Source organism: Ruditapes philippinarum, unplaced genomic scaffold (genome assembly GCF_026571515.1).
Source record: "Ruditapes philippinarum isolate M1 unplaced genomic scaffold, ASM2657151v2 ctg3956_1_1_1_1, whole genome shotgun sequence".
In the NCBI taxonomy this organism is placed as follows: Eukaryota; Metazoa; Mollusca; class Bivalvia; order Venerida; family Veneridae; genus Ruditapes; species Ruditapes philippinarum.
In genome coordinates, this window is record NW_026858936.1 from 60,709 (window position 1) to 74,635 (window position 13,927).

A 13,927-nucleotide genomic window follows, 5' to 3' on the forward strand; every position below is an offset into this window, starting at 1 on the left:
CCTTACACTAAGAACACCCCGGGGAACTCATACAAGCCAAGCTAAATAGGACCCACATTTGTCAACCATGAGGGACCTCATACAAGTCAAAATACATAGAACCCACACTAGTCAACCAAAGGGACCTCATACAAGTCGAAATACATATAAACCACACTGTCAACCATGAGGGACCTCATACAAGTCAAAATACATAGAACCCACACTAGTCAACCAAAAGGGACCTCATACAAGTCGAAATACATAGAACCCACACTAGTCAACCAAAAGGGACCTCATACAAGTCAAAATACATAGAACCCACACTAGTCAACCAAAAGGACCTCATACAAGTCAAAATACACAGAACCCACACTAGTCAACCAAAAGGGAACTCATACAAGTCAACCAACAGGATGAAATACATAAATTCTATGGTATTATAGCGAACAAAATCTAAATTGCATGAACTTACAAAAGCATATGGTCTACATTGTCAAGATTTCCCTTGTTTTACAGGTATAAACATTTTTTATAAAGAAGAACTTAATACTCAATGCTGCACAATTCCATCAAAATCTACAAAGTAGTTGTGATGTTGTTTAAAGGTTTTTCTTTTTAGCTTTGGCAGCCATCTTGTTCAGCAGATTAGAAATAAGGCTCATTCCTGAAGTTTCATATTCGCAGAGTCCAGCCATTTAAAACTGGTCTTATTTTAATTTTAGCTCTGGTGGTCATGTTGTTCAACAGACACGAACAATTTTTGAATTTATAATAATCAATGCTGCACAACTATATCACATAGGTCAAGGTTTCATTTAAATCCTTTTCTATTCTCAGCTATTGCAGCCACCTTGTTTAGACTGGAACCACTTAAAACATTTTAATAAGACGAGCCAAGGATAGTTTCCACACTATTGGCCAAAGTGGTTAATCTTATTAAAGTTGAAATATTAACAAAGGTCACTGGTGTATCACAGTAGGTCACCTTTAGCTCAGGTGGGCTAAAATTAAATGCATTATTCATTAATACATCTTCAATAAATTTAATTTGTCCCATGTCTGTTCAAAGAACTAATCACCTCAAATGGACGGTTATGTTCAAACATTGATGCAAAACTTGCAGAAACTATCCGGAATATATACAGCTAACAAACATTTTTCTTTTACAAGTATTTTATTTTACTATTATCAACATGATTCTAGTTACATATGATAAAAATATGGTATATACAATGATGAGATAAGGAAAAAAAACAAATTTCAATTTACTACTATTATAAAAATATAACCTAAAAATCTTTCCTTCCCTAATGTATTTATAATTAATGAAAAGTTTCTATTTTTTTTTAAGAATAAAAAATATTCAAATTACAATTTCATGATTAAATGTTTAGTGAAAATTCATGAACACATTTTTCATTTCTGAACACAATAAGGTTAAAAATCTATATTGACAACTGTGTGCATGATCTTTTTGTCCTCGACATTAAATGAACACCTTGTAAGTTTAAGGAAACTGATTAACAATGATGAACAGTAGCTACAGACCTTTACTGACTTCACACCTGTATATAACTATAGGAAATACCAATTTACACAGACGATAATTCAATGGATCTTACAAGATTTTAAGATTTGAATTTCTATTGTCAATATTTCAATGTTTTGATCACTTAAATTAAATTTTTCAATCCATGGATACAAACTTTCAAGTTGTTAAAAGCTGTTTAAAAATGGTAATAATTGGTCCACGCTTCTTCTGACAACAGCACACACTTTTCACAGTCTTAAATCTATCCACGCCATTGTTTTTATATAAATGTGATCTTCGTGTGAGCCTGGTTCACTTGCCACACGTTGAGTTCCTCGTACTCCTCTATACATGCATCTACCTGGTCCGGTTTGAATCCCTTCGATGTACACTGTTCCATTACATCGGCTACCTTGACAGACTTAACTCCCTTTGATGGTGCCATTTCACGTACAATAGCGAAAATCTTATCTGTAACATTCTGGGCTCTAAAATTAAAACAAAAACAAGATTTTACAATTAATAACATCAGCTGTTAAAATAAAGTTGTCATCTGACATGATTTAATAAAACCCATTAAATACCATTTTTCAACTCGTTCAAAATGACACTATTTTCATCAGCAGACAAAACACATAAGACCTCTTAAAAAGAACAGACTTTAATTTTAAATATTATAAGAAATATATAGAGGATATTTGTTTGTTTGTGTGTAAGATGAAATTTTATTTCATCGAGTGGGCTTTAAAAACAGTATTCTCACGAGTGGCGTAGCCACGAGTGAGAATACTGTTTTTAAAGTTCACGATGAAATAAAATTACATCTTACACAACAAACAAACAAATTTTCTTTTTATTTTATGCTAAAAAACAAGTTTAAACGAAATTTCCTCAATATTAACTTAAATACTTAAATCTGTTTTTCCCCTATGTAGCCTTGTTTTTAGTCGAATTTTTCATAAAAACAAGAAGTCTTGAGCTGAAAAATAAGTTCCACAATCAATGTTAAATGGCGATGATATTATTTATTTTATTCCAAAAACATAAATGATCCATTGTTTTAAAAATAAATACAAACAATTCGTGTAGGAGAAAATTCCAACCATCCTTCCATATTTCTGTTACCTACTGCGAATTTATATTAGACCTGGCTTTGTTAAATGTAAGCGGCAGCCATTTTTTAAAGTTGTGTATTTCACGGGAGGAAAATAATTTGTGTTTGATTCAGAGGGATATCATTTGAAATTGTTAGTCATACACCTTTTTAAAAGAAAGAAAACATATTTGAGGATTGAAACAGACAAAAATTAAGGTGTTGACAGATGTGAAAACATGAAAAAAGCAGCTATGAAAATGGAAGACTTGGAACTTGCTCGGAACGCTGGGTTGGTTTACTTGTTCTACGAGCTGTAGCTGTCATTGCTTATCAATTATTCATAAAGCATACGGCAGTTATTACTCGTAGGATACTTTAATATGCCCAAATGTCATCAAGAGCAGTTTGCATGTGGAAGGAATGTATTTTTCAGACTGTAAAAATGAAACAAAAACATTAGAGACGAAATTTGGTGATTGGAATTTGAATGAATAGAAGTAAGTCTTCTTCTTTTTATTACTTTTGACGTTTAAGGTATTTATCAATTTCAGCTTTCCTTTTTCTTTAAACAGCCTGACATTGTCAGAATTGTCAGCAAAAATAAAATTGAGGTACCACATGGGGAAAATCTTAAAAAAGTAGTTTCGTCATTGAAAAAAGTGAAATTATATTTTGATAATTTTCACTGTGAAATTACCAAATATAATTTTCACGGATAAATCAGTAATCCACTGAAAAGCATAAAATATAACCTGATAAAAATATATTAAACCTAAAATTGATAGTTAAAATAAATGTCTTAACAGACCTCAAAACTTTGGGTTTTTTGTTGTTGAATTTATATGAAATGTCCTCTGCAAATTATCATCAAAACCTTTCCCATAGGGTGGAACATTTTAGACTATGTCTAAATTAATATGGGTTATTCAGTTTCTAGTATTCAGACATCAAAATCATGATGAAATATTGACACAAGTGCCTTTAAATTCGTCTGTATAACAAATACATACCTAGAGTGCATTTCATGGGCAGGGTTGAGTGAATCCTTGGACATTTCCATCAATCTAATGGCCTCATTAACATCTTCCTTCTGTACAGAGTCAGACAAACGTAACCTCGCCTGTAAATAAATTTGAAGTTAAATTACCGAAAAAACTCCTATTAAACGCCCCAGGAGGGCAAATTTATCATATATTTGTTAAATGATTCTGTACACTTCCTTTTTTTCTCTTTCCAATGCTTATAAAAATATATATTTTAGTAAGCTTTGATACTAAAAAGAAAACCTGCAGTTAAATCGCGATTAGTATTTTTTTCATTTAAATGTTTTACTAATTAAATTCAATACAGCACAAGGAAAATGATGATCCGGTCTCTGAACTTTAATCAATTTTGACAGAATAAGAGAGCTGTTTTAAAGTGTAGTACATATCAACACAAGGACAGGTTGTACAATTCATTTCAGTACACTAGTTTCAGTTCACAAGGACCTAAAAATCAGAATAAACCAAGTACTTTCTGTCTAGCATTTCTAGCTTATAAATGCTAGATTAATTTTCAAGGTTATATAGTATGATCCTAATATGCACACTTTTTTAGAGATCAGAATTACAAGTACTTTGACAGGCAAACTTACCAAACTTATCAATGACCAATCTGAAAACAATACACATTTAAAACACAATGAGAAGTTTGACTTACCAAAGCAGTGGAAAGACGCAGTATAGCAAGCAGGGTTCTGGCCGACATAAAGGTCATGTCTTTACCATTCCTAGCCTCTTTTCTCATCTCACAATAAGCACCAGTGATATAATCAGACAAGTTCTCAGGAATTATAGGTTGCTTCTTCTTACATAGTGCTATATACCTCCTGTAATGTGAAAATGAAATACAATATTTAGTTAAAACAACTACTCAACCTCATTACTATGAAACAAATCTAATTCAAATTCACATCACTCATTGTAAGTTGAGCTTCCTTTAAGTAGTAGACAAGAAAATATCAAACACATTAAGTATCAAACATTTATCTAGCCGAAAAGAAAAATAAAGATATTGTGTTAGAAAATGTACTAATTCTGACTACTTATTACTTATTTACTGGAATCTTATTTAAGATGACACTTCTTAACTCTACAATATACAGGTGGCAGAAATTGTGTAAAGAAAATCATACTCAAAAATGCAGTGAGTAATCAAATCAAAACAGGTGCAAGTATTTGAAATCGATTGATTTCATGTTGAGTTCAAAAATCTTATATTGTTTCTTAAGCCCAAACAGGCTACTTAGTAGAACATTTGCTACTCAGTAGAACATTCATATTACAGGTAGCTTAGGTAATGGAAATCTATTACATAATGAATGCTAGACAAACCTCATAAGTTTCATATCTAGTGGTGTAAACTGTGTAGGTGGTTGAACGTTGTGCTGATGTACATAGGTTATATGCTGTGCCAACCTGAAAAAATAATATATAGTTTTTACATCTCAATTTCAGTATTGCTATCTTATTATTTTTAATAAACTACCTGAGTAACTGAATGTCAATGTTCAAACCGAAAGATGGACACATCCATTTAAGATATATAGCAGGGTAAGGGCATATGAAGGACCGCACTAACTGCTCACTGTGTGGTACCTTCAACATCTTAAGACTACATTCACACAGCCAAATAGTTTCCAGGGTACTCCTTAGTAATAAAGACAATCAAAATAATATTTCCAGCATACTCCTAAATAATAATGATAAATGAACAAAATAATAAACATTCAACAAGGACAGAATATGTACTTAGCCACTTGTATATTTGACCTATCAATTTTCAATAAAGAAACCCATCTTTATGATTTTATATTTTCTTGTTTTTTTTTTACAAAGATTTTAACACATCATATGAAACGGTCAATCCACCTAACTAACCAGTAAAGCCCAATTTCTCCACAAGTGTGACTACTTATCCACATCAAGGTATGTGAATCAATTATAGTGACCAACAAATAACCATAAGACTCAATATCCAAGTCCAAACTGTCACAGAGAAATTACGCCTAACCTGAAAATCAAATCAGCGACCCTCGAATAACAATATGATACTCTCCTTATCTAGCGAAGCAGGTTGACCATTCAAGCAAAGATGCCTTTTCCCAGTGTCACCACAGGTCAGATTACCAGACCCATTCCCCAATGGCAAATATTTTTTCCCCAATCTTTAACAAATTTTTTTCCCACTTAAGCAATTTTATGACACAAAATTTCTCAAACTGGGAACTGAAATGGCTAGAAAAAAGGCCCGATTAGTTTTTTTATTAGTGCTTTTTGAAATATGACATCTTATCTTATTACCTTAGATCATTGTCCCTGTCAGCCTTGTCCTGTATCAACCAGAGAATATCAAATCTGGAGAGTAGGGCAGCAGGTAACTGTATGTTCTGTTCAATGGTTCGTTTAGGGTTGTACCTTCCATATGCTGGGTTAGCAGCAGCCAGAATTGACACTCTAGCATTTAAACTGGTCATAATTCCTGCCTGTATAATGTCAACACAACACAAAATCAAAATGTGGGTGAATACTAATCAATAAATAATTCCATATTAGTTCTGGTAAGTAGATCACTTTTCATGAAAACACGTCATAGAGGGAACTCTTTGAAATGTTTGCCTTATTCTGCTTCAATTGTGTAAGACAAAATATCATTTAGATTCAATAATAAGAATACAAACATAAAAATAGAACTATATTTTCATAGTGTAAAAATTTACAAAATTAAGTGGGCTTAAGTTTAGTCAAGCTGAATTTTTTTTTAACATATCTAAGAGGTTCCTCATCTTGGAAAAAACATCAACTCCTTTGAAAACAAATGTTGGATCATTAATAAAACTATATATACCTTAGCTATGGAGATGGTCTGCTGTTCCATCACTTCGTGAATGGCTGTTCTATCAGCGTCCATCATTTTATCAAACTCGTCAATACAGCATACACCCTGGTCTGCTAACACGAGAGCTCCGCCCTCCAGCATCATCTCACCAGTCAGTGGGTCCTTCATCACAGCAGCAGTCAGACCTACACCCGATGATCCTCTACCAGTTGTGTACTGACCTGAGTAAACAAATAACAGTTAATATACTGGATTCAATCCGACATTAAAATAAAAAGCCAGTCTAAATGGTGAATGCTCATGCAATTGAAATGCTTTAAACTCTAGACTATACAAATAATTTTATGCTTTATTCTCTCTCTCTTGTGGACTTACCAAATAAAAAGAAGTGCTGATCAATTTTACAAAACAGGTTAAAAGCTAATAATTTATATAGGTATTTGTTCTTAACCAATACAACAGTAATCAGTGTGTTTTTCTAAGACAATTCTTTCTTCTCAAAATGTGAAGAGGGTGACTTAATGTTTAAAATATGAATATCAATTCTTTTGTATGAGATAAACCTGAGGTAAACCTCAAATCATTTCCAATATGCATATGAATAATAAGTATCAAATAAAACAGAGAAAAGAAGGGAAAGCTACTTACTTCTTGGTGCCAGTCTGTCAATGAAGGAAAGAAGCTGAGACTTGGCAACACCAGGATCTCCCATCAAGCAAACATTAATGTTTCCTGAAATACAAAAATAAATCTTACATAAAATCACAATTTCAAATCTTTTCAAACAGAAAATTATGTCTCTAAAAATCTACATGATATAATTCAACTATTGAGTACCTAGTCTTATTTCTTTGGCTGACATAAAGATGAGTATACTGAATGAACTTAATGTTCATTAGGTTTATGGAGCTTTTTATGGTAAACAAACATTTCAGTAAAAATAGAATGGTCATGGCCGATTTTCAACAAAAGAAATGACCCCTCAAGTCCAATTTGGAAGAATGTCCGCTCACTTAATGTCCATCATTGGAATACATGCTTATTAAATTTAAGAACATTTCAGAGATTATGCGTATATATGGTACAATGTTGTAATTGGTTAGCACCGTCTTAAACTTATTCAAATGCATATTTGCCAATGGATAATATAGGCACCAGTCTGTAAAGCTGCTGAATGTTTTACCCTACTGGCAAATCACAGGTGCAAATCTTATATACTAATGCACATTTTCATAACCTTGAAACACTGCTGAAACTGACCTCTAATTTTCATTCCTTGAGGCGACTTATCAACACCGCCAACCAACAGTAGCAATAGAGCCTTCTTCACATCCTCGTGTCCGTAGATTTCTGGCGCAATACTTGTAGCAAGCTTATCATAAAAGTCTTCTTCTGCAACCTGTTTGATTTCATCATCGGTGAGTTCCTCAACTCCAAGTTCGTCGTCCTCAGTCTTGTTCATTTTTGTGATTCTCTGAAATATTACATTGATATTAGTTTTGGAACTGCAGAAAATTTTATTGTCAATCAGCTTACACTATAGTTACAATTTTTTTTTATCTTTACAAAATAATACAAACAACCATTGTAGTTAAAATACAAATCTCTTTTAATATGAAAGCTTCACGATGCACTACCATTTACAACAGCTTAGTCAACTTGTTGCACTTATCGTCGGAAGTTGTAACTGTAGAAGTCTGTTTGTACCCCTGTTTGAAAACCCAAAATATTCTTAATTCCAGAGTCTATTACACAGATTTCATAATGAATATATAATTATAAATTAAACATATGCCACAAATATTGTATAAACTTACATGTGCTTCAAGGAAAGTCTCTGACAAAAGTCCACCCTGGTTGGCATAACCCTGCTTCATGGTTGGTAGGAAGATTCCAGCAACACTGATATGATCACCTGGCTGTGCTAAACGTGTCGTCTCACCGCGACAGAAAATTGTCATACTTCTCGGAATGTTTCCCACAGGTACTTGATCACTCTACAATATCAATCACAACTTTATAACAATTATGAAGTTAGTTTATGACAAAAATACAAAAAAAATACTGACCACTTTTTTGCCAAAACAACCTTGCATCCCCCTTGAAATATGACTGTACATGTACTAAATTAAAACATAAGCAAACTAAAAATAGCTATCAAACATTAATATATCTTATCAAATTTAAAAATAACACAATTCTTTTTTTATAATGATAAACGTTGTTACAGTTAACCATTATTAAGCACCACACAATTACTTTTGAAATGTTACATAAGTTACAAAGTATACTTACATGTTCTTGTATCTTAATCTCTTGAAACTTCACAAATTTGGAACCTCTGGACTGTAAATACAGGCGTCCCCCTGACCTGTTGGTGGTACAGTCAGTGCTTGGGCACATCAACAGTGGCATAAATGATGGAGATGCAATCTGTGAAAAGTTAACAAGTTGCTGTCAAACCTTAACAAATCTATCACAACCTATTTTTCCTTCTTTACAAAGGTATAGTTAACTCTCTTAACTGATTTATTCCAAATCATTGGAGATTATCATTGCCTAATTCTCTCTCTCTTATTAATTTTGCTAAGATGATGATAATAAGTACAATAAATTATCCTGTTACCCAGTAATCTAGACAGGCATCATTTTATTGTTTTAACAAACTAATTTTGAAAGGAAAAAAAAACAACAAACATTGAAATTTAATATCTGTTGCATTAAAAGGAATTGAAGATACTGAAAACGAATTATGATCAAATTCTTGTCATTGGTTTTTTTGTGTAAAATTGCACAAGGCAAAACTTACTACCTCACTGTTTAATCAGATTAGAAGTGTAAAATATACAGACAATGTGAGACGCCATCTATTGCTACTTCCTAGTGTAATTATTGCTTAAATAGAAAATTTCGGAAGCCAAACCAACTTGTACAAGTTAATATCTTTTGGTTTTAATGAAAATTTTTATTGGAAAAAGGCCTATACAAGGTGAAAAATCACTGAATCCAATGTGATTCTGTACTTACAGGTTGGTAAGTTTCATTGCCGCAGGTATCACATGTGTATGTTGCAACAACCATCATTGGTTTCACTTCTGTTGCCCTTGTTACAATACCCTTTACACTGACTAGTTTACCAATGGCCTCGGCTTTCACTTCTCTAATTGATACATGCTTCTGTGCACTACGAGCCTTGAAGTAAATCTCACTGCAAAAAAAAAATTCTGTTTTAAACTAAAATACAAGAAATTTCTCATAAACTCTGGGGTGCAGAAATCTTTTTACACATTGCATTTATTAACTAACAGTACAAATAAACATTACAATTATTTCAATATTGGTAATTTTTCTTGTGTTGAAGTTCAAGATAGCAAAACATCTTGTTGCTAGCTTTACCGTAGATCATGTTTATTTTCAGATATATAACACGTTTTGGATACGCTATGAAAATGCGCTGATTATTTTAAAAAGATATGTTTTATAAGCTTAATTATATAGGATAAAAAAAGCAAGACCTATATCAGAATTTCTCTTTCAGTTATGATTACAAAAAAATTGTGAATCTGGCTATACAAAGGCACGTGAATAATCATGTCCTAAATTCAAAACACATTTGCGATGTACCAAGAGTTCAGACGTTCATTACAGCCCTACCCATCTGTCCAATTGTGTATAAAAACAGTGAAAATTTTCAATTACTGTACCAAACCTAGTCGTTGTTATGCTTGAACAAAAATAGACCCTTAGTTGTCACACTTATTATATATTTGATTACTTCAATCATACATTACAAATGAAAAACAGGTATTGAAATATGAACACTCACAATCTTCTCATTAGTTCAGCTGGGTATTTGTTCCTTGGGTCTCTGGTAACTTCCGGGCCATCAGGATGATTTCTCTGCTCAAGAAGCAATCTGTGTTCAATGTACACATCCAAAGCATCTTTATGTATAACCTGAGGGAAAACAAGCAATCTGTGTTAAACCCATACTAATTTTCTTATTTAAGTTTAATCAATTGTTTAACATATTAGCATTAATACAATAAAATATATATCTTTATTCTACGAGTGATTACAATTCTTTCCAATAGATTCAAATGAAAATACTGCTCATATTTTGGTAACTGAAAATGTTTGTTCCTACTTGTTTAGCATTGAATAATGATAATGATTAGCAGTCAGTATACATATATTAGCCCACTTTATTACCTCTCTTTCCCTGTAGTCGGGGAGAATCTCTTGAATAATGTCGGCAAACAGACTTGTGTAGCGCCGCGTATTTTCAGTGATGGCATCTGCCAAATCTGGGTCATGATCGTATATATCATCAAGCTCTATCCACAGCCCAACTTGTTCTCTGTGAGCTACTTTTACCTAAAAATAAATGAAATAAATTTTATTCCAAACATTTGTAAAGTATATTGACCATTTGAACAGTTTTTTATAATCTTTGATGTATTTATTCTTTCATTTTTTCCTAAATTTTACCAAATTTGTACAACCCAGGGATCAATAATTCTTTTGAGAGCCGCAGGAAATGTGGCTTCAAATTTCTACTTGTCCGGCATGCTTTGCTACTCGACCGACATTTCTGATTTGATTTTCAAGATAAACTTTGCTGATGCAATAGAACCTCGCCAGAGACCACTAAAACTTCTCATAATCAATTTGTTTATATAAATTTAACAAACCAAAACTGGAAACAAAGCTCTGTTTTAGATTATATTATGTATAAATTGCGCACTTTATAAGAGCATTGTCAGGCACATTCCAGTCACACCCTTATCCAATTAACAATGCTTTTAGAGCATTATAAAATGTGTGAATTATAAATAACCTAGACACAAGCTTTGTTTCTGGTTTTCCATCGTTAAATGTGAACTGATTTTGATAATTCTAGCTTTCTATTACATCGGCAAAATATTGCTCGTCCTACTGTATGAGCATACAACAATTTTGTACTAGTCCTGCATCGATGTCTACTCGTAAATACGTGCAGATCAAGTGGAATTTTCTTTCCCTGAACCAAATAAATGCAGTTATCCCTTGCCTAAAAGGATAAAACACCGAAAGGTTTAATAGATGAACAAAAAATTTAAGTCAAGCACATAATGTGCTAGCACTGGCAATTTTTTACTTTGAGCCAATTCTTCGCAGCGAATATTGCCGGCCTGTATCACAGGCACGAGTATCGGACCTGGGAAGAAACACTATGACCAAATTGATAAAAAAAACCTGTGTTCATCTTCAAAGTGTCAAAAAAAAAAAAAAAATGTAAATAATGACCCCCTTTAAAAATATACTATAAGTTAAGAGAAGGCCGGAAACTCCAGATTCGAGCCTACGAGCAAGGGATTCTTTTCCCGGGCCGTTGTGAAAACAATTGGCCAGGCAATTAAAAAAAACTTTTATCACTATTTCACGTTTATATTAAGCTTCAAAATGAGACCAACCCCAAGTCTCTAGCCCTTCCCGTTCATAAAATATCTATCAGGAAACGAGCGACTTCGTGCTAAAAATCCTTGGTAGACAGAATTGCGGCACAACAATTCGGTACTTAAACATAGACTAATACATGTATGTCAGCTGACTACGGGTCAAAATTACTTGAATTTACTAAATAATATTACTAAATACATTAAGTTGGACACTCACAACCGTCAGTAGCATCTAATACACACGAGATTCAAGTTTCAAACATTTACACGGTCTTTCAATCGCTTTCTACGCCATTAGGCATCTTGTGTGAAACGTTGCGGTTTTCGTTGCTATTGGCCAATCAGAAGACTCGTTACAAAATATCAAACAGCTGATTGACAATGGCGTAGAAAGTAATCTAAAGACCGCGGAAAGGTTTGAAATTCGAATTTTGCGTGTATCAGATGCTACTGACGGTTGTGAGTGGTCCAACTTAATGTATTTAGCAATATTATTTAGTAATTTTCAAGTGATTTTGACCCATACTCAGCTGACATACATGTTTTAGTCTATGTTTACGTATCGAATTGCTGTGCCGCAATTCTGTCTACCAAGGATTTTTAGCACGAATTCGCTCGTTTCGTGATAGATATTTCATGAACGGGAAGGGCTAGAGACTTGGGGTTGGTCTCATTTAGAAGCTTAATACAAACGTGAAATAGTCATAAAAGTGTTTTTTAATTGTCTGGCCAATTGTTTTCACAACGGCCCAGGAAATGAATCGCTTGCTCGTAGGCTCGAATCTGGAGTTTCCGGCCTTCTCTTAACTTATAGTATATTTTTAAAGGGGGTCATTATTTACATTTTTTTTTTGTTTTTTTTTTTGACACTTTTAAGATGAACACAGGTTTTTTTATCAATCTGGTCATAGTGTTTCTTCCCAGGTCCGATACTCTTGCCTGTGGCCTGTATCAGGCAATGACATTTATCATTTTGATATTGTGGCATTCACCTGTTCAAATCATTTAAAATGATAATCAATTGTAGTGAAAATAAAATCTTACCAACTGTTGACCATAGACGAAATCCTTCCCACCATCTGCCCCATCCTTGTAAAACTCCTGTAGGAATGTTTTTATTTTGTCTGCAAAAAAATAAGTCATTTAGTCAGAAAAATGTTGACACATTTATATTAGATCTACAGTAATAAAAACAACACTGCATGGCTTATTTCAAATAATTGAATATATAATAAGCTTTCCATTCGCTTTTTTCAAAAATATCTTATAAAAATTATTCAATCCATTTCTGAATACCCCACCCACAACGGCCATATTTGTATCACTAAAAATTCGATATTTAATTGCCATTAATACAACATAACGCAATACAAATAAGTTTCCATTGTATAAACTTAATAAATACCTTTCTCTGCTGTGTAATCTCGGGGTGGCATGTTTATTTTTCCTCTGTTATTGCGCTTGAAACGAGATGTTGTTCCTAAATGAATGGACAATGGCGTGTATACATTTAAAACGGCGCGAAAGTGTATCACGTGACTTCAACCCGTTACGCGACTGTGATTTCTTTACTGATTTATGACGGGAACCAGCGGTATTGTCAATTTATTGCCGAAAGCTTTATTAACACGGAAGTTATAACAGACGATAATTTCATTGTGCCAGATTTTGTAAAGGTCTATTATCTGATTATCATAAAGAAATCTACTTTACAACATTGTTATTTTATTATCAATGAAAAGGAAATATTTCCTGTTTATCGATTTTGAAGATAAGGAAGTTTATTAGACATTATTAAGATTTGATTTTGAACAATGTTTTTTACAATTTATATTAGATCTACATAATGCATAATTTAGACAATATGCTTGACCAAAATCATCACCATTTATTTTTGACATTTATATAAATGTAATTATGATTCTATTCTTAATTATCTTTGATGAGTAAATAATTCTATATGTAGACTCTACGGATAAAATGTTTATAAATAATGTT

The 13,927-nt window shown here is 32.8% G+C and overlaps 1 protein-coding gene across 1 annotated transcript; it reads right to left on the reverse strand.

The window, feature by feature from the left end:
* Positions 1–1,137: 1,137 nt before the first annotated feature.
* On the reverse strand, positions 1,138–13,493 carry LOC132754716 (DNA replication licensing factor mcm7-like). The gene is made up of 15 exons (XM_060745391.1): positions 13,335–13,493; positions 12,974–13,053; positions 10,701–10,865; positions 10,315–10,445; positions 9,516–9,696; positions 8,784–8,921; positions 8,306–8,485; positions 7,749–7,962; positions 7,137–7,220; positions 6,498–6,709; positions 5,954–6,135; positions 4,985–5,068; positions 4,311–4,479; positions 3,620–3,729; positions 1,138–2,001 (listed from the first exon to the last, which is right to left on the reverse strand). Exons 1-15 carry the CDS (start codon positions 13,363–13,365, stop codon positions 1,794–1,796), a joined length of 2,169 nt encoding a protein of 722 aa, XP_060601374.1. The 5' UTR covers positions 13,366–13,493; the 3' UTR covers positions 1,138–1,793.
* Positions 13,494–13,927: the final 434 nt, after the last annotated feature.